The sequence below is a fragment of the Thalia democratica genome, chromosome 5, assembly GCF_965202585.1.
Source record: "Thalia democratica chromosome 5, ktThaDemo2.hap1.1, whole genome shotgun sequence".
Lineage (NCBI taxonomy): Eukaryota > Metazoa > Chordata > Thaliacea > Salpida > Salpidae > Thalia > Thalia democratica.
In genome coordinates, this window is record NC_139169.1 from 68,176,561 (window position 1) to 68,197,066 (window position 20,506).

The following is a 20,506-nucleotide window of genomic DNA, read 5'->3' on the forward strand; positions in this document are numbered from 1 at the left end:
TTAAGAACCGCTGTTGTCGTTTCGGTTGAAGTATTTTTTTAAAGCACATTTAAAACAAGATTTTGTGTTTTCCTGTATGAATTATTTGCCCTATAAATTTTTAATTCTTAAATAGTGTCTGCTAGTTTTCAGATTAAAAAAAGAAAATTTTTTGAGCGCTTAACGATAATAAAACCGAAACAAGTAACAAAATTAGCATATAAATTGTACTAACTGTCTTGTAAGACATAATTGAAAAAACTTATTTTTGTTTAATTTTCAATTTCATTGAATGAACAACGTTTTAGGTAAGAAACAAAAACAAACATTTTATTATGTTTATTCAAAAAAATACTCACCAGCTGTAACAGAAACAATTAAGCGTTTTCTTTGTTGAAAAAATATTAAAGTTATAATAAAATGCATAGTTACTTAAATATCAATATGTAAAAGCTCAACATAGTACAAATTTTCGCATATTAAAACGTATTTCAGAGCAGTACATTCAAATTAAAACTTTAATTGAAAACATTTACATACTTTTTGAAATTCAAGAACACAATATTTGGCAGTTTAAAAGAGTGAAACTAAACAGTTACAGCTTTGTCACAAAATTTCCTCGTTTAATTTTTAACAAACTTTTAGTGAGAGTTGACTTAAGTTCAAACCTAAACTTATTTTTATACATTTCAATAACATGCAATAAAGTAATTAAAAAAAAAGTTTATTAATAAAAATAAAAATGATAGTTTTAATAACTTTTTTTAAACTTGTACATAAGTTTGATAAACTCAATGGGTAAACTTAGAAAACGTTTTTTAAATTTTTAAATGTTGATAAAAATTTATCATAGAAAAATCATAAAAAAAAAGCAAAGTAATATTATAATTATACAAGAGGCAAGAAATGTATTTTATAAAAATAAACTTATTTTTGTCGAATATTGGGCAGAAAAACAGATTCGACCTAAAGCCTTGTAAAAAAAACAACAAACACAAAATTACATTTTCTAAAGTTTTCAATTTTCTAAGTTTAACTTTGATCAAAATTAAAATTTAACTTTATGATCGTATAAATGTTCTTCAAACTAGAAATTTTCAAGTGAATCAATTTAAAGTTACTCGAAACACATTAATTAGTATAAAGAATCATATTTACACTAGCTTACAAATTTTAGTGTTAAAATTAAAAATTCCAGCCGCTAACATTCAGATAAAATTTTATATTTAGAAATTCAGATCAAGGATCTGAACTCAAAAACAGTGATGCAGACAGTGAAAATCGAAAAACTGTTTTAAATTAGTTTTCAATAAAATTGTTAAAACTAAAAACTTTTTGGGTCTAACTAAACTCAAAACTGGTTTCTAGCCTCCAAGACAAAAAGACTTGAAAAAGTCCCCGAACCTTGCTGAATTCTTATGCGATCAGGTCAAGAACTTCAACAAACATTTTTAGTTTCATTCAAAAGTTGCATCCGGGTTGACCAGACGAGCGGCGCACGCCTTGAACTTGAGCTCGTTTCTGCCGATGTAGCTCCTCGCGTCCCTGACCAATCCGTCCAACTTGGCCGGCTCATAATCGTCTATCATCAGTGGCTCTGTTGGCAATGTTTATCAAAAACCGTGAGATTTCAAATTGGGTAGTTTTGTTTATCAGCAGATTTGTTGTTTACATAATCAGACCGAGATTTTTATAGTGTAGTTATAAAAAAAAAATAAACTTCAACAAGCATTTATTTTTAGTTTCATAATCATAAAAAAATTTGTTATTTTGATGATTTTAAATAAATAGGCTATTTATGGTTCTATTTGTAAGAACTGTATAATTACTTTTATTTAGTATGAAAATTAAAAACAAAACGTTTTAAACAAAAGCCTACCATTAATGTAAGGATCGAATCGATAATAAGTTCCTTTTGGTAACAAATCGTATACTAATGAGTGCACACCTGAAAAATACAAATTTGATTTAGTTACTACCAGTTATAAGACACCGTGTTTATCAATAAAAACTAAATAGATTTCTTTAAACAACTTTCAACATATTTTTTTTATTGAAATGAAATATTTTTCTGTGTGTTAACAAGTTAACACATTAATCGAAGCTCTGTAAAAAAATAATACTGCAAGAAAAGAATAGAAGCTAAAAGTAGGTGAGTATGTGTATTAACTAAAGACAAGCATAATTACTTTAGATGGTTCTACTACAATTAGCTACTATTCTTTTTTTTCAGTTTTTATTTTTTTACAGAGCTACGTTGATGTAGAACACAAACTTCATATTTCAATAACATGTTTCAGTTCAATGATAAAAAGGACTGTGAAATTTGTTTTTATTATACATTCCTTGCTTCGCTAGGATCTTAACTAACAAACGATGAGCTCTAATTTTTAAATATCTATATAGGATTTAACACCTTTTACTTTAAGCTTGTAGAAAAAAGCCTAATTTCATGGTGGACATAAATTCATACATTAACTAAAGTTTTCGTTTTTTTAAATTATTTTAAAAACTACAAATAAAGAAAACTTTATACTCAGTGTAATACAGAATACCGAGAAAAAGCGTCATTTAATTGTGGATCATGTGTAATTATGAGGTGGTTCTAAAAACTTAAAAAAATTAAAACTAGTAGAGTAATTTGAAGGATACCAATAAACACATAAAACATTTATTTATAAAACCACTTAAGACCATAGTTTTTTTTTACAACAAAACAAAGTTATAAAAAATTTTTTGTACAAAAAAACTGCAAACCAGTGACATTAATGGTAAGTTCTTTAAAGTTATAAAGTGAATGTTTATAAACACGATTTGATTGTAACAGCTAGCATCTTTGACTAACTGCTAAACTAAAAGAAACACCTAATTTCATTAAAACCTTTTTATTAACACAATGAGAACAAAAACAAAATGCTAAAGTATCTCGATGGCCGCATATACAGGCTTTGAGGGCCGCATTTCGCCGACCTCTTTCCTAAACACTTAATCAAATAAAAACAGCACAATGTTGTGAATGATACCAGTAAACACATTTAGAATGTTTTACAAGTGCATTTAAGACAGCATTTTTTTCTTGAAACCATGAAAAAAAAAAATATTTCAGCATAAAAAACAAACCGGTGACGTTGGTGGCACCGTCCACCACCTTCATGAACTTCTCCCTCAACCCCAACTTGTTTCCGCTGGTGGGCCCCACCGAGGGCTCGTACCTGCCCGAACCGACGGAAACGACGCACTGCAGGGGAATTCCCCGCCACAGCACGTTGCACTCGTTGATGGCGATCCCCGTCGGGTTGTTGCTGAACATGGCGCCGTCCTGCGGATAAATATTTAAAAATTATATTTTTTCTTTTATAAGGGTCAAGAAAGATTTTAACAAATAATTTCGGTATGTTTTTTTTAGCTGTCATCGCATTGTTTTGTGAATGCATAGATTGAAATGAAGTACTTTAGTTTGTAATTAGAATATAATTAATTAAAATTTACGTTGTCAGATTATTTACTTGATAGAGAAAAGTGTTAATAAACGATTTTGTAGAATATTTTTTCAATAGCTTATGTTATATAATGTTTAAATATAAACTAGTTGCTGAACATAGCCCCTGTGAGTGGGTAGGCGGAAATTAAAAAAAAACATTTTGTAAATAAATAGTAGTTATTGCATACCAATGCTTCCAAAACGTATTTTCATAAATTCCCTCTCGGCAGCAGTTAAAAAAAAACTATTGCCCCATTTTTAGATATTGCCTCTTTACTAATTAACAACAAATTTACATTTTTGCCGCCTTACTCATAAACACCCCGATACCCAAAATCACCCATAAAGACAATATTGTCCACATTCGGAAGTTCTGCTTTATATTATATTTTCACTCTATTATAAAATAAAAATGCCGTGAAAACTTTTTATTTTATTCTAAATTTTATTTAGGTTTTCTATCGTGTTTTTGTAGCAAAAGAACAATTCTTTTGCTAGATCCATTATTTTTCTTGACCTATTTGAATTGGTTCCGTCCATACTTATCTGGACTAGTTTAAGTTAATCCAGGGGTTCTACAGCTGAAATAAGGTTTTCTTTGAGGTTCTTAGCGAAGGTGTGACCAAAAATTTTCGAAGTTAAGTATTGTGAAACCACTCGATTATTATTGCACTTGTACTGAACAACAATATCTATTTGGGCTTTATATAATGATGTCATTGCAGCTTCCTTCAAAAGATAATCTGCACCATCTTGATTTGTTTACTGCTTTAAGAAATGTGTTTAAGAAATGTGAACCGAGGCCAAAATTTACCAAGTGTGATAGCTTTGTTTGGGACATGTGGCATGTCTGTACTGACATGATCCATCTTTTTGTTGAGCTCTGCCGCTTTTTCACACGAACCGGCTGAGTAATTGTGCTTGACAGCGTGTGGAGCCCATAAGATTTTATCAGTTGCTGTTTGTGACAACCTATTGATGGGCTCACACTGCTATCACTGCTCTCACAGCTTGCTAGTCTGCCGCTGCTCTCACCACACAGTAGCTTAACCCAGCACTGTAGAAGTATGAATGAATTTAGTTGGCCTTTTATTTCTACGTTCATATTCAGTCGTGTGGACAGTGAGCACCTGGATGAACAGTGAAAAGTACAGGAACACTAGGTTGCTTATAAATACACCTTTGAGTTTTCAGTTAGAATTTCTTTTAAGTTTGGCAGGTACCACAAAAACAACCTGTAAAATTTCTAAATGATTTAAATAAACTTTCACCTTGTCGGAATTCGATTTTCTGAAAACCACCTCAATGAAAATTTTATGAGACCCACAAAACGCAACCTTGGAGTTTTCAGCTCGTATATTTTTTACATGTGGCAGTTATCATAAAAACACATTGTGCACAATTTAAGACAAACAGAAAGTTTTATGGGGTCAATCTTTGATAAGCATCACTTGCATTTAAAATTATTTCTATCATCTTCTTTAATGAAAGATTTAGAATAATATTTTTAAGTTAGTTGAATATTTTTTAAATACGTTGATTTTGGCTTTAAAATAATTAAAATATCATATATGTTTAATAAATTTACCAATGTATTAGAAACGGACCTGGAAATAAAACAACAATGATTAGTTAGAGTGTGTAAACCTATACATAAAGTATTAGTTTTCTGTACAAGTAATTCTAACTAAATACTCGAAACAGAAATAAAGTCACTCTTTTCCACATAGTAAAAACACACGTGAAATCTTAATAAAAAAATTTATTCTAAAAGTTTAATTAGACCCTTAAAAAAATGAATTGCAAAAGAAAAACCGTTTATAAAATAAAATTAGAAAAATGCAGTTTTTAGTGATGATAAACTTCCTTTAAAACGAATGTTTATATCAAGTTTTCTGACTTTTCCTGAATTTTTTTAAAACCCCATTTGCTCCTGACTTTTGTCTTTTTTGTTTTTCCTGACTTTGTGGCAATCCTGTACAGTTTATGAATAAAATTTTTGTAAAATTAAGTTATTACGTGAATTAAACACAGTATATGTTTCTGATGGTCAGTTTCTATTTTCAAAGTGACACAAAACGTGCATTTAAACTCAACTAATACTTTTATATAAAAACAAAACATTCAAAACGAACCTGGTGGACGTTTCCCTTCCTGTGAAACTCTTCGAAGTAGCCGGGTGCGGCGGAGGACGCCCTGGCCGCCTCCCACAGCTGAGCCCTGCAGGTGCCCGGCCAGTGGGAGGTGCGCGTGCCAGGTATCACGCTGTTGCATGAAAATTATCATAATTAGGCTAGTAGTTTAAGTTTTAGGTGCTTGAATGGGTGTTAGTGTTTTAAAAAGTCGTTACAAAATTGTTAAAGATTATCTTACTATTATCAGTAAAAACTATTGTGAGGTATCACGCTCTTGTAATGGTGGTTAGTAAATTGCTGGTATGCTTATGGTGGTGTTTTTGCAATGTGTTTTCAGTTGTAAAAAAATAAACCTAGTTTAAATAGTTATAAGGTTAGTAATTTACTTGATCAAAATGTTAAACTTTAAATTATAAATTACTTAAAACTTAAAATTTGCTTCGGAATGGCACTAGTAAATTAAAAAGAGACTACCAAATTGAATTACACAATTTATGTTCAAGTTTGAGTAAGTTTATTTTACATCAGCGATTAAAACGTTTGGTCATAAATTAGGACATCTGCTGTTACTGTATCTTCAAAAAATATATACACTGACTTATCAAACAATAAACGTAAAATTATGTAATTTAATATCAACCAAGTTTACTTTGCACGCAAAATAGTCAATAAACTAACAAACTATTTAATTAGTAATGACATTAAACCTTGTGGCTCAAAACAAACCACAATTTGAGGTTGTTTAGTTTTATTGACTCACAAATGTTGAAGAGGGCAAATAAGTTACATCATTGTGAACACGTGATCGAAATAAACTCAAACAACATTAAAATTAAAAGCAATATTTCTTAAACTAAATTAAATTATATTTAGTTATGACTTACATTATGAAACTAAGCACGAGTATAAACTTAAAAATAAAAAACCTTTTAATTTTAATTCAACTATATTAGGATAAATCTTAACTAGAAAAAATAAAACATATCTCAAATACATGATTTATTAAAAACCTTGAACTACTCAACTAAAAACTGTTTTTGTTTTTAAGGAGTCCAAAACCAGATAGTTTGCATGAAGTACTTTTTTCTTAAACAACAGCTGTATATAGTTATTACAAAATGTAAACTTATAAAAACAGCCAAACATTTTAACCAAAAATTTAATAGTGTAATATAACCCTAAGAAATACCTAATGACAACTACTATTTGAAATAATTTCTCTTAGATTCATAAGTGTGATCAAAGGAAAACCAAAAGTACAGTCGAATGAGTTCAGAAGTCTGTTTCAATCAAAAAAGAACCGCAAGAAATTAGGGATGTTGTCATATGGTTTATTTTAACTTGAGGTAAACTCAATATAATGTTTATGTCATTTGAGTGCATTTGGGCCGCAAAACAGTTGGTTAGAAACTTTGTGGGTTTTCAAAACAATTAAGCTGATTCAAAATGGTAATGCTAGTACTAAAAATGCGCGGTTTAAAAAACTCAATTGAACTTACAGACTTATAGATGTAAATTGAGTTCATTAAATCTGACAAAAATACTTTTGCTGTAATCCCAATAGCAAACATAGCTAAACTTAGAAAATTTAATCTTACCTTAACTTCGTACAGTCTTTTAAGTTTAATTTAAGCTGCCTAAAAAAAAATATTTACTACAATGTAGTTGTAACAGTTATAGTTTGGTGTGATGAAAATGAACTTTGTTTTCTGATTAATAACTTAAAACAATAAGAATATTAGATTAATTTTAATAAACACATTTAAGAAAAAAAAAAAAGTTTATAACTTTAAAAAAAAGCACAATAAAAGATATTATCAGTGTAACAATAGTTTTATATTAAATCAAATAAAAGTAAATGCGGATATTAACACAAAAAACAATCTATTTTAAATAATTTAGTTTATGTTAAATTGTTGGAAAATGACATTATTTAAGTGTATATTTGCTATCTAAAGTACTGTTTAAGTAGGTATGCACTTCAAAAAAAAGTTTAATATAATAAACAAAAAATAAATAACATTGAAGAAAAAGTAAGGCAGTGATGAAAATATCAAAACTCTCAAAATGGATCGCAGATTTTATACTGAGAAATATAATTTGTATAGACAAATGTTATCTAATACGAATTAATCAATAACTTTTATATCGACCAGTCTATAGTAAGTATAAAAACTATTTACATATCATAACACTGTTTGAATTTTGATTTTTTTGCATCAACCTTTTTTTGCCCACAAATGACGTTCTACACAAAATATTTAAAGTATTAATTCAATTTAATTAAATAACTGAAGTGATGAGTGTTTTAGCTTAATGATAACAACTAATTAATGATTTAAATAAGCTTTTACTGTTCAACACAGTTCACAGAAAATAGGATTGAACTGAACACAAATTCAAAGTGATCTTACTAACATTCAATTAAGCTTTGACCACTTTTGTTAGGAAATAGTTATCTATGCAGTAAAGAAACATTATAAACATTACTTTTTGACGGTTGGAGATAGAAAACAAAAATTTCTTTTAGAACAAAAAAGAGTTTTTTTTGTTTTAACAGAAGTTTACATAAAGGCAAAACAATATATATATATATATTTATATATTATATATTTTGCCTATATATAATATATGTATACAAAGCAAAAAGTTTGGTAAAATTCTATTTGTAAGTTTTCAAAATACTTTTGTTTTTGGAAACTATATGTACAAACTAAAGGTTTTTAGTTACTTCTTCAAAGCTAAAATAACTATTTTGTGAGTTCTGAAAAAAAGTTTTATTAATATATATTTAAATTGCATGTTAAAACCTACTAAAAGTATTTGAATAAACATTTTTATTGTTTGTATGGAAGTACAGTTATGAAATCAATACTATACATAGATACACTTAATTCAGCTGCTTAAGATGTGATATTCAAAATTTTAAGAAAAATTAAGTTTCAAAAAACATAAATATAACAAAACAAAATCATTAGCAAAAAAAATTCCTATATATACGATTTTAATTATAAGCGATTATTTGTTTAACGTAAACAAAATACTTACTTAGTTGTTTTGCAAAAAAATATTTAATACACTTGAGAAGCTTTTTTAAATATCATGTAAAGTAGCAATTAAAATTATAATTCAGAATGCTTTGTCATTGATATATTTTAGGTGTTGTTTGCTAAGTTAAGCATGTATATAGGGTTAAAAGTTTAAATAAATATCATTTAAAATTCATAATCAAAAACAAACTCCAACACAATTTTAATCTTTCATTCGAAATTCAATTGAATTTTTCTTTTTAATAACTCAATTTTTTAAGGTATATATTTTTAATAATTTTAATTTTAGTCAGATGAAGGTAGCTATAATTTCAATGTTTTTTTTTAATGATAAACTATCAGCATTGTGAAAAAATAAAAAAGTAAATAGTTATGAGAAAGTATTCGTAGAAATTTATTAAAAGTAGTAAAGTCTTAAAAGATCAATTATAACTTCGACTTGGATAAAATGTTGAAAAATCAAACTTTGACAATTTACAACACAACAAATAATTCATTTAATCAAAATTTAGTTCATCTTACTACAAGTCATGATCAACTGCAGCAGTTCTTAACTTTACATGACGCACTTTACAGATTAGCGACTTAAAACCTTGTTTTAAACACCTAAAATTATATAGTAATTGAAGTGTTTAACTTACTTATCAACTAACTAAACGACCGCCGACTAGTTTCACTGTTACATAACTGAATTACTATTTACTAAGCTGAATATTTGAACAGGTTATGTAACGAATGTTATAACTAGCTTTTTGTATAACTTCAAATTACAGTGTGGTGAGTAAATAATGTTTTAGTTTAATTAATCATATAGCAAAAAAAAAGTTTACTGTATGACGTAACACATAGCGTATATTACGTCTTATAAAGTAAACAAAATAGTTACTAAAGCTTTTTGATAGATTTTCTAAATATCTTTTTTAACTTTAAGTTAGGCTTCAACTATTTTAGCAAACTAAAAAAATAAAAATAAAAGTATACCCAGCTATAATAAATAGTTTATAATGTTTTAGTTTAATTAATCATATAGCAGAAAAAAGTTACGCTTTACTTTATGACGTAACACATAGCGTATATTACGTCTTATAAAGTAAACAAAATAGTTACTAAGGCTTTTTGATAGATTTTAAAATATTTTTTTTTAACTTTAAGTTATGCTTTAACTATTTTAGTAAACTAAAAAATAAATAAAGAAGTATTACCAACTATAAAAATACTAAATAGTTAATCAAAAAATACTTAATATCATGCTAAATTAGCCTAATACACTAAATCATATGGTAGATTAACAAAATCTGTGTATAAATGTTTCTAATTAAATTCTAAAATCAATTGGTAACAAATAGATAAAAACCTGTAATTTCTCCAAATGTAAGGTTTGGCATTAATTCTGTTCACAAGAGCCGAAACAGCGCAGCATTTTGGAGTGTTTTCGTAAGTTGCTGTTTCTATTAGAAGCTCTTCACCTGTTGATACGAAATTTATGTTAAACAAAAATAAATACTTTGAATTTTTCAAATAGAGTTAATGGAATATAATCTAAGCTTACAGCAAACTAACTTTAGCTAAAATGCTAATTCACAAATCTTAAGATTTTTTATTAATCTATCTTAAGAAAAAAGTTATCATGAAACGCATGGTTTATAAATGTTTGGCATGCTAAAAATGTTTTGTTTAAATACTTAATATATTTAAAATTTCAAACAAACAGTTTCATACTTACTGTGTTTTGAGTATCAAAACAGTCATCTAATACAAAAAGTACAAGAAGATATTTACTAGTACATCATATTTTTAAATTGAAGTTTTCTATACAAAGAGCAAAACATTTAAATTATACTGTTTTTGATGAAGAAAGCTTGTTCGTAAAAAACAAAGCTAACGAATAAATAGTTATGTGAAATTATTTTGGTAAAGATATAGACGTGTTAATAACAAACAAAAAAATTAAAATTACAAATTTAGAATAAAACAGCAACTTAATTAAGTTACTTTAAATAAAATCAAGTTTTAACACAAGTTTTTTTGTTCACAGAAGAAAAATAAACAACCAAAACATTCAATTCTCGCAACAAACAGCCAAACATTTGGACTTGAACTTGACAAACACGAAAAAGCAATCAAACAAAAAGAGCAGACAATCCAAGTACTGTTGGCTTTACAACCGCAAATTCCATTCACACGAGCACCACATGCTGAACAAATACTCAGCTCTCATTGGCTGACGAGCACATGCTATTCAATACTCGTATTTGATTGGTTGATACATTGTAAAGCACTTTAGCTGTTCAAACACACTGGTTTTATTTTTGCGGGTTTCCATAAAGATCTCGTGTGGTTTATGGATTTAAACGGGTTCAATTAAGTTTGGTTTGTGTATGAAAAAATATTCATTTTATAGAGTACAAAATAAATATAAACTATTTTTAACGACTGACATAAATTTTTCTTGGTAATATTTGTTTTTATAAACTCGTAGTAACTTAAGATATTCACTCTTGTATGTTTATATAAAGGACTACTTCATTTTAGTGAATTTTAAATAAAATGCATATAAGTTAGTTTTAAACGTGACCCCAAAAAGGTTTATTATTAATTAATTAGTTATCTATTAGCTAATTTGAATTGATTTTTTACAGTTTTAAAGAATTTGTAGCATCAATGGATTTCCATCAATTAATCAAATTCAATCAAAACATTGTAAACAGAAAACATAAATATTTTCATAAATTTTGTTTCTATATTAACTTGAACAAAAATATTGGTTTTATTTTAAAACACAATATTATTTAGTAATGCTTTTCAATTCATGGCTTAAAACACACTTAAATACGATTTTTTTAAGTACCTTGATATTTTATCTTGCATTGTTTTTAAAATTCACAGTATTTAGACGTATTAAAGTTAAAAAATACTTACAATATATTTTAAACATCACCTTTATTTTCGAGCACATACTTTAAAACAAATCAAGTTTGGTTTCTTTGAGCTGTACATTCAATGTTAAGTGTTTTTCAAACCTTTTAATTCCATAATTAAACTTTAAGAATTTTCAATCGAACAAAAAAAAAATATTTGGCTTTGTTTTAAATTAATAATGTACATAATTATTTTTAAAACTTTAATATAAACACATTTTTTACTTAGTATAAATTCTACTGCTTTTATAACATTTTAAACTTATAATGGATGTAATTTTAATTTCGAACTAGATCAATAAAAACAATTGAATATTTTACTTCAAGTGTTTTTTTTTTATAAATGTAAAACTTAAAAACACTTCAAAGGAAAATAAATTGGAAAGTATCAACAAGACGTGGGTAGATTCAAAAATTTTTTTCATATTATATACGACTGTGTGAAATAGTGAAATTCGCTAACACGTTCAAGTTTTAAACTAGTTAAAATTTTATGTTTATATTCGAAATTTTTTATATTAGGTGCGTTTAATTTGTAATACATAATACTTTTTAAATACGTTAATCAGTTATTTACAAAAAAATAAAATAAAAGGTACTTTAAAATAAACATATATAAAAGGGAGACAGATCTGAAATAATAACATTAAAAACATAAGTTAAAGTATGCATATAAAAAAAACAATAAAATATTGAAGCATAATAGAAAACTAATTTTCTCATACATGATTACTAATTTTAAAGAAACTTAAAAATGTAGCCAAAAAAATGCTGTTGCAATTTAAAAAATAAATTTTCAATTCTTTTAAACGTGATAGTTAGTACTTCGTATAAACTAAGTTGATATAAGGAGAAAAATACTTTATTAAACTAGTACGAAGTAAATCAAGCTTCGAATTAAATGTAATAGTAATAAATTGGAAAAATTGCCTTTGGAAATATAAAGTAACAAAAGTACCAATTAAGGGCATAAGGAAGCGTTGAATCACTTTTATCACAGTCTGATCTTAGTTTGTTGAGTTTTAAATAAGCTACTTATTACTTTTTATACTTTTTTAAAAAGTACATTTATTTTTTTAGATATAGCCGGTCGATAGTACAATAGGTTCCTAATTGTAGGCACTAACTAAAAAGGCAAATAGCTAGAAATCACTAAAAATCTACCTTCTCCTACGTATGTTGAGATAATTAGCTCTAACTTTCGGTAAATGTTCCTTGCAATATCTTGAAAAATATGTAGTCACAAAAAAAATAAAAAATAATAATTAGATTTTCGTGACAAAAAAATTGTTTTTTGGCTTAATTTTAACTATAAAATTCTTTTATTTTTCAAGTTTTGTAACTACAAAATTTTCAACATATTGCAAGGAACATTTCCTAAAAGTTAGAGCTGATTATATCAAAATATGTAGAAGAAGGTAGATTTTTAGTGATTTCTAGCTATTTGCCTTTTTAGTTAGTGCCTACAATTAGGAACCTAATGTACTCTCGACCGGCTATATCTAAAAAAATAATTGGAGTTTTTAAAATCTATAAAAAGCAACTTAAAGCTTAGTTAACACTCAACAAAATAAGATCAGTTTGTTAAAAAAATGATTGAAGTGCCTTTAAATAATTAATCTACTAAATTTTTTTATTGACAACATAAAACTTTACAATCGCTAATAATTCTAAAAATTTATATCAAGCATTTTAAACAAATGTGTGATATCATATAATCAATTCAAACATACCGAATACTTGCTTGAGTATCTTGTTGTAGTTATCAGTGTTGTAGTAAGCATGTTGAGTGAACAATGTTCCAACACCTTCTATGCGACCCCTCGCAAACACCTGGCTTCCGAACTCTCTGTTAAAATTTATCAGTTTAAACTAACGAGCAAAACGTAAAAGTTAGACTAAAAAATGACCAGAAGCTATAGCTTAAGCAGCATATTTTTAAACTACAAGGTATTAAAGTAAAAAGTTTGTATAAAACAAGTCTAGTGATGCTAAACTTAAAAAATGAAATCTGCTTAGTTATTATTTGAAATGTTTACTAGAAAATTAAAAGTTATCAGTAAACATTTCATTTGTTTAAGTATTATGAAAATGCTTTCGAGTTTATATTTCACACTTTAAAACGCTTTTTTATTAAATTTTTATCAAAAAAATGGTGTAGTATAAAAAGAAAATTGTGTTTGAAATTTTTTAAAACTCAAATGACACCATAAATAGATATAATAAAATATATCTTATAAATTATTTATCTACCTAAACAAACACTTTTACCATGCAAAGTAATCGTAGTATAACTTGATAGCTCTTTTAATGCTTAAAGTTACACAAAGTTGCAAAAAAAAAATTAACAAAAAAAAAAAACTCCGCCGAATGATAAGAAAAACAATACAAATAAAAAAAAATCTGAAAAGCTTTATTGCCTTTTCTATTAATAGATAAATCGTTGTAATTTTCAAGTTCAAGTCATTGCAAGCGAATTCCATATGCGGTTTTTGCAGCATATACTGCTAACTGATTAACATTACAGCAATGCAATGGTTTGTTTTACTGCATTTTATTTGAATACTTTCACAACCTTAGTTCAGAGTTATGTCTAGTGCTAAAAATAAAATAAAAACATTTTGTATGATGTAATTTGTTTGAAAACAAACTTTGGACACTTTTTTCTATTAAACCAGAGCGTATAACTTTTAGTTACTTGAAACTTATAGTTAAAACACGTGTTAAAAAAAATTACTCTAAGTATACAACAAATATGTTTTGTTTAAATATGTTTTGAAACTTAAAAGTTAGAAAAAACTAAAAAATTACTTAGCAAAAAAATGTATAATAACCAATACGATCTGATACATAAATATTTAATATTACCTTAAGATGTATAAAAAAATTAAGTACTTTAAAGCCTAACGAAAAAAATGAGACACAGAAAACATCTATGGAAAAGTTTTATTAATTTTAGCGTTATTCAACAGATCAAATTAAGTTTCTGACTACAAGGCGTGATTAGCAAATTCCATACGCGGTTTTTGCAGCAACGTTAGCACTTAATCCTTTTATATAGGAATTTATATACATAAATGATATATATCAAGTGGTTTGCTGCATTGTAATTTATTTAAATAATTTTAGAATATAAGTTGTTTCATAGCAACATCTTAAACTTAAAATTACATTTTATAAACAAAACATTTTTAGTACCTATTTTCAAAGGAAATCTTTTAATTTTTATTTTGCTATTTAAAACTAACTAACAAAAATAAAATCTTAGATCTATCGTAGTTACTTTTTACATATTTATTAAAAAAACTATAAATACTGTTTACAAAGCAGTAAAAACTTATAATTATAAGTTGTAAATAAACATATTTGTAATCATATTAAACTTGGTTAACTAATTATTACATTTCTTATAAACCATTGCATCATTGATAAACACAGTTTCCGCAGGTATTAATTGTAACATTTTGATTTGTAACTTTAAAATTTTTTTCTTTAAACAATCCTTAGATTTTAATACTTGCAGTTAAACATGAATGACATTAATAATTTTAAACAGTCTTTCAAAATAAATACAAATTATAGCGAAATATAATGAAATAATGAAATAAATTTGATTTAATTACTTAACTACTATTTACAACTCTGGTAAACTTTAAACATAAAATATTTTTAGTTATCATTAAGAAATATTTAGTTAAAAATTTGAAGTTGACAGTAAACATTTCAGTTAATTAAATACCATAAAAACTTTTTAAGTTTCTATATTTTATACTTTACCTACAGAGTCACCAACAGTTTATTTATTTTTATTGTATTTATATTTTTAAAACTCAAATAACACAATATATCAACATAATATAACACATCTTAAAACTTATCGATCTACTTAAATAAATATTTTTGAACATATAAGTTTACCTTGCTAAGTACTTTACTAGTATCTACTAGTGTAACTTAATAGTTTTTTTAATGCTTAACTTTACTTAAAGTTGCAAAAAAATAACAACAAATAACCCTTACCGAACGATAAGAAAAGTGTTAAGTAAAAATAAAAACTCTGAATAATTTTTATTGACTTTTACACTAATAGATAATTCAATGTTAGTTTTCAAGTTCAAGGTAAACTCGATATGCGGTTTTTTTGCACACACACTGCTAATTAACTAACATTATAGCAATGCAATAATAGTTTAAAACTGCATTTATTTATATACTTTCAAAACTTTTATTTGATTTATTTCTTGTACTAAAAACGAAACAACAACTGTAAAATAAAGTATGATATTTTATTATACCAGTGCGTATAACACTTTAGCTTCTAAAACCTATAGTTAAAACATTTGTTTATGTTTATAAATTACTCCAAGTATTCAACATCATTATGTGCTTAAATATGTTTTGAAACTGAAATGATAGAAAAAAATATTAACTTACCTAAACACAAATATTTAAAATTAAAAAAAAAGTTAGCATAAAAACCATAAGTAAGTTAAATATGGCCTGACATATAATTATTTAGAATGTTTAGTATTACCTAGTATTACTTAGTATCGATGAATAAATAATCTACCTACATAAAAGCCTAACGAACAAAAAAAATAATACACAGAAAACATATATGGACATTTTTATTGATTTCAGCATTATTCAATAAATCAAATTAAATTTCTGACTTCAAGGCGTGATTACCAAATTCCATACACGGTTTTTGCAGCAACGATAGCACTTAATCCTTTTATATTGGAATTCATATACAGGAATGCAATACAGTAAGTGGTTTGCAACATTGTAATTTATTTTATAAGTTTTATAATATTAAGTTGTTTGATAGCAACATGTAAAACTTAAAATTAAATTTTATAAACAAAACGTTTTTAGTACCTATTTTCAAAAGAAACTTTTTAACTTTTGTTTTGTTATTTAAAACAAACTATTAAAAATAATAACTAAGATATATTATAGTCACTGCATAAGTTGTTAACAAATATATTTGTAATCACATTAAACTTGGTTACTTAATTATTACACTTCATATTAATGTATGCATCATTGATAAAAAACCAATTGTTACACAGTTTCCTCAGGTATTTGATTGTAACATTTTGATTTGTAACTTAACCAAATCTTTTCTCAAAACAATCCTTAGATTTTAATTGTTGCAGTTAAACATAAATAACACTATGAACTTTTAACATTAAAAAAAAACAACTAGTAGCAAAAAATAAATCAAATTTTTAATCAATATATCACATATGCATAATTTTGACTAACGTGGCTAAAATTTCAAACCAGACAGATACGTGTTCAGTACTTTATAATATTTTAAGGTCGATTCAGAGCTTAATTTTATAAAAACAATAAAAATTGTTTCTAATAAATTTATAATACCTTCTTTAATTAACAAAACTGTAACACATTTTAATTGTGGACTTAAAAAAATAACTTTAAACAATAGAATAGTAATTTTAAGTAAAATTTAGCATACAACTAAATTAAAAACTAATAAATGAAAACTTCTTTCACATAATAACCCCTTTTCTTTTTCAACCACTTGAGTCCAGCATAAAACAATTAAATAACTGACAAGCTAACTTAATTTATGACACAATAAAATTATGCACTGTACATAAGTCAAACTAAATTAAAATTTGTGCCTTATTATTTACAAAAGGTTAATGGTTTAGTGTTAAAATAAAAAACATAAATTAATAAACAAATTACAAATTATTGTGAGATACATTAGAAAATATAGTTCTTTTTTTTCTATACCTCATAATAGCATGAAAAATTACACAGTAGAATATATAAAGCCTTTAAATATAGAATAAGAAATTAAAAAAGCTCTATTAGTAACAATTTAAAGTTTACAAAGGAAAAACACAAACCTGTACAGCGTCACAAGTTCGTCGGTGTCATTCTTCTTAACGGCCAGGAGAAATGTCAACAGCGCGCCAGTGCTGACACCGCAGATGTAGTCGAACAAGAGGTGTATCGGTTGACCGGTCAGTTTCGTCAACTTGTCCAATATTTCCACTGACACCACGCCTCTGAAAAGTAAAACTTAAAACAGATGTAATTTGGCTACCGTATCAAACATTAAACTGCTGATCAAAACTGAAAGTGAAAACAGGGGAGTTTAGCTCGTGATGTTTAAAATTAAGCATTTATTTAAGTGATACATGAATGAAAAAGTAATTCATGTTTTTCTATAACCGATGACACTACACCTCTATCATAGATATTGAATTAAATGTTTACTTATATTCAACAAGCAATTAATAATTAACATAATATGACTTTTGATGATTTGAAATTTATTGCATTTTGTTATATTCCGTCTCTTTTTTATCCTAGCTAAAAAAAAAAAACTTTTTAAAAACTATTAGCAGAAAACTTCGAATGAACAAAATTTGAAAAATCAACTCTGTTTTCAAAACATCATTTGTTATCAAATGCTTTGTGTTACATTATACATCACTCAAGTCTATTTTACCTATTAATAAATTCATCAACACATATTAACTTTTATCAAAAACCAGCAAGCACAATAGGTAAAGCATTATGAAAAATTAGTAAACAAATATGACTTTTATTCTATGAAATTCAATATACTTACGACGAAACGTACAAACCTGCAGCCACCTCCATCGATGGCCAGTATTCTCAACCCCCTACCCTTGGGAGGGTCCACATGACCAAGCATGGCCAAAGTCATCTTCAGTGTCTTGTTTATCTCGCTCCCCTTCGTGGAGTTGTGCACCTTCTTCAACTCTTCTATTGCGTTTTGCTGTGAAGTATATTGCTTATATTAAATAAATCTAGATATTAAGAATGTATTATTGTTAAGTTTGTACTTCATTTACAAACTAGTGCTTTTTAATAGTGTTTAGAACTAGTAATTAAGTTTATTCATACTATCTATTATGGTTTACTATGCAAAAAAACTAGTTATAGTTTTAACTAAAAACATTTCTTAGAATGGATAAGTTTAGGGAATGTATGTTATACAACTTCTGTAAGCAACATTCTAATATTCAATTTAATTCACTACTTAAATGAAGAAAAAATTAAAATTTTAAGTAGTTTTTATTGTACAATTTATCATTAACTTATACTTATTTACTTCATCAAAATACGAAACACTCAACTTGGATAATTGAGTAAAATTATTTGAATCACAAACATCAACACAGCAAAATGTATACCAATCAATTATAGATATGAATAATCAATACTCAGCATACTAATATTATACTAAACTATAATACTAACTTAAAATAATTAAGTACTCTATAGTTTATGCATAGTAGTAATCAATTTTTTTAGTTTGTACGTCACCACAACCAATTTCAAAACACTTATTTTATTAAACAAAAGAAAACAAAGAAACCAACTTTGACGGCAGTTATGCGGGTGGTGGGGAAATGCAGGAGGTGGTCTTTCAAGTTGACAACGTGCTGGTCCCTGGTCGCATCGCTGGACGCGTTCTTGATGGCTTTTATCAGGTACCTGGCCCGCATGTTAATGTCTGCTCGGTGGGCAATTGTCTTTGGCGGTGGCTGTGGTGCCTGTGAAAAAATATATTTTCAATTTTTAAACTTTAGCAAACGTTTATCACTAAATGATGCACTTATACAATACATAAGTCTTAAATTTTGTAAATAACTTATGAACATGTTTATCAACAATTAGAAGAATTACCGTTGGTAGAGTTGGTGTAATGACTTTTTTGGTGTTGAGCATGTCAGACACATAGCTCTGAATTGAACCCAAACTAGAAGCAGGATTAGTTGCAGATGTTGCAGGCTTTTCTGGCTTCTTTACTTCAAGCTTATTGTCAGGAAAGGTAGGATTGCTGACTCCATAAACACTCACATAAGTGTTCAATGGCGTGTCAATGAAAGTTTTAAGGATGCCAAACATCTTTGCATCTTTCTCTTTATTGACATCAAGCTGGGCCATCTTTTCAAGGATCATCGTCTCGTCGTACTGGGACTGGATCCTCTGCTTTGTTTTAAACTTCATCATTTTCAATGAGGATCTTAATTTTGATGGAGCGCTGTTTTTGACTGGGACTTTGTTGATGGCTATGTTTCCGCTTGGCGTGTAGCTTGCTGTGTTCACAAAATTTGGGTCTGGGTCAACGTTGTTGACTCTCTCTTCTATCTTGTTAACAAGGGGGTTCTCTTCATACGAGTACTGGGGGTAGCTTGAAAAATCGATGCCCATCTCTTCTTTCATATCAGGCTGGTTGGAGAATTTTTTCAAGAAAATTTTGTTTTGCAGCTGCAGTTTCGAGTTGGTGTTGAAGAAGCGCAAAAAGTTCATTGACCTTTTGAGCTTTAGTGAACTCTTGTGCAGCTCCAGTTCACTGACTTCATCTTGGATGACCAGCGTCTGATCTGTGGATTTGTACCTTGAGTTAACAGCTGTTTGTTTGGACAGAATAACTTTTTCTGATTGGGCGATTGAGTGCAAGTGCTTGTTTACAAAGTAGTTGCGGTTTACTGAGCTTTTCATTGTTTGCTAATAATAATTTCTGTTGAAAATATTTGTGCAATTTATATTTAATTTTTTACTTTTTATTTAAGCTGTTTAATTTAAGCTGTTATGTTTAATTTAATTTATTTTAAGCTGTTATGTATACTCTTTAAAAAATGGAAATTTAATAAAGTTGTTTTAACCTGGTTGTTAAAAAATGTTGAAATAAAAGAATACTGTTGAAATAATTACAAACATGTTATTTCTAACAACTATAAAAAAAAACAGTGTTACAAGTCTATCCAATTTTTTAGTAATTAATTATTATTTAACAAAATAACTAACTGAATACCACAAAACTCAAAAAAGTTAAAACTATCTTTGGAAAACGTAAAATAAACTTAATACTTTCAAAGACTGCATAGTGAATGTAAATAAAAAGTTTATCATAAGCAGCAGGCA

General features: G+C 27.1%; 1 protein-coding gene across 1 annotated transcript; it reads right to left on the bottom strand.

Annotated features, from left to right (window-relative positions):
• Positions 1 to 1,101: 1,101 nt before the first annotated feature.
• LOC145835533 (calcium-independent phospholipase A2-gamma-like) lies at positions 1,102 to 20,095 on the bottom strand. Its single transcript, XM_082943178.1, has 10 exons — positions 19,265 to 20,095; positions 18,958 to 19,131; positions 18,196 to 18,350; positions 17,449 to 17,610; positions 13,297 to 13,412; positions 10,000 to 10,111; positions 5,596 to 5,725; positions 3,100 to 3,298; positions 1,859 to 1,927; positions 1,102 to 1,576 (listed from the first exon to the last, which is right to left on the bottom strand). The coding sequence occupies exons 1-10, from the start codon at positions 20,081 to 20,083 to the stop codon at positions 1,437 to 1,439; spliced, it is 2,076 nt and encodes a 691-aa protein (XP_082799304.1). The 5' UTR covers positions 20,084 to 20,095; the 3' UTR covers positions 1,102 to 1,436.
• Positions 20,096 to 20,506: the final 411 nt, after the last annotated feature.

Coding starts and splice junctions, on each gene's coding strand:
- LOC145835533 (XM_082943178.1), bottom strand. CDS start 20,083: ATGAAAAGCTCAGTAAACCGCAACTACTTTGTAAACAAGCACTTGCAC. Junction 19,132..19,264: donor TTACACCAACTCTACCAACG/GTAATTCTTCTA, acceptor ATTTTTTCACAG/GCACCACAGCCACCGCCAAA. Junction 17,611..18,195: donor ATCGATGGAGGTGGCTGCAG/GTTTGTACGTTT, acceptor TTTACTTTTCAG/AGGCGTGGTGTCAGTGGAAA.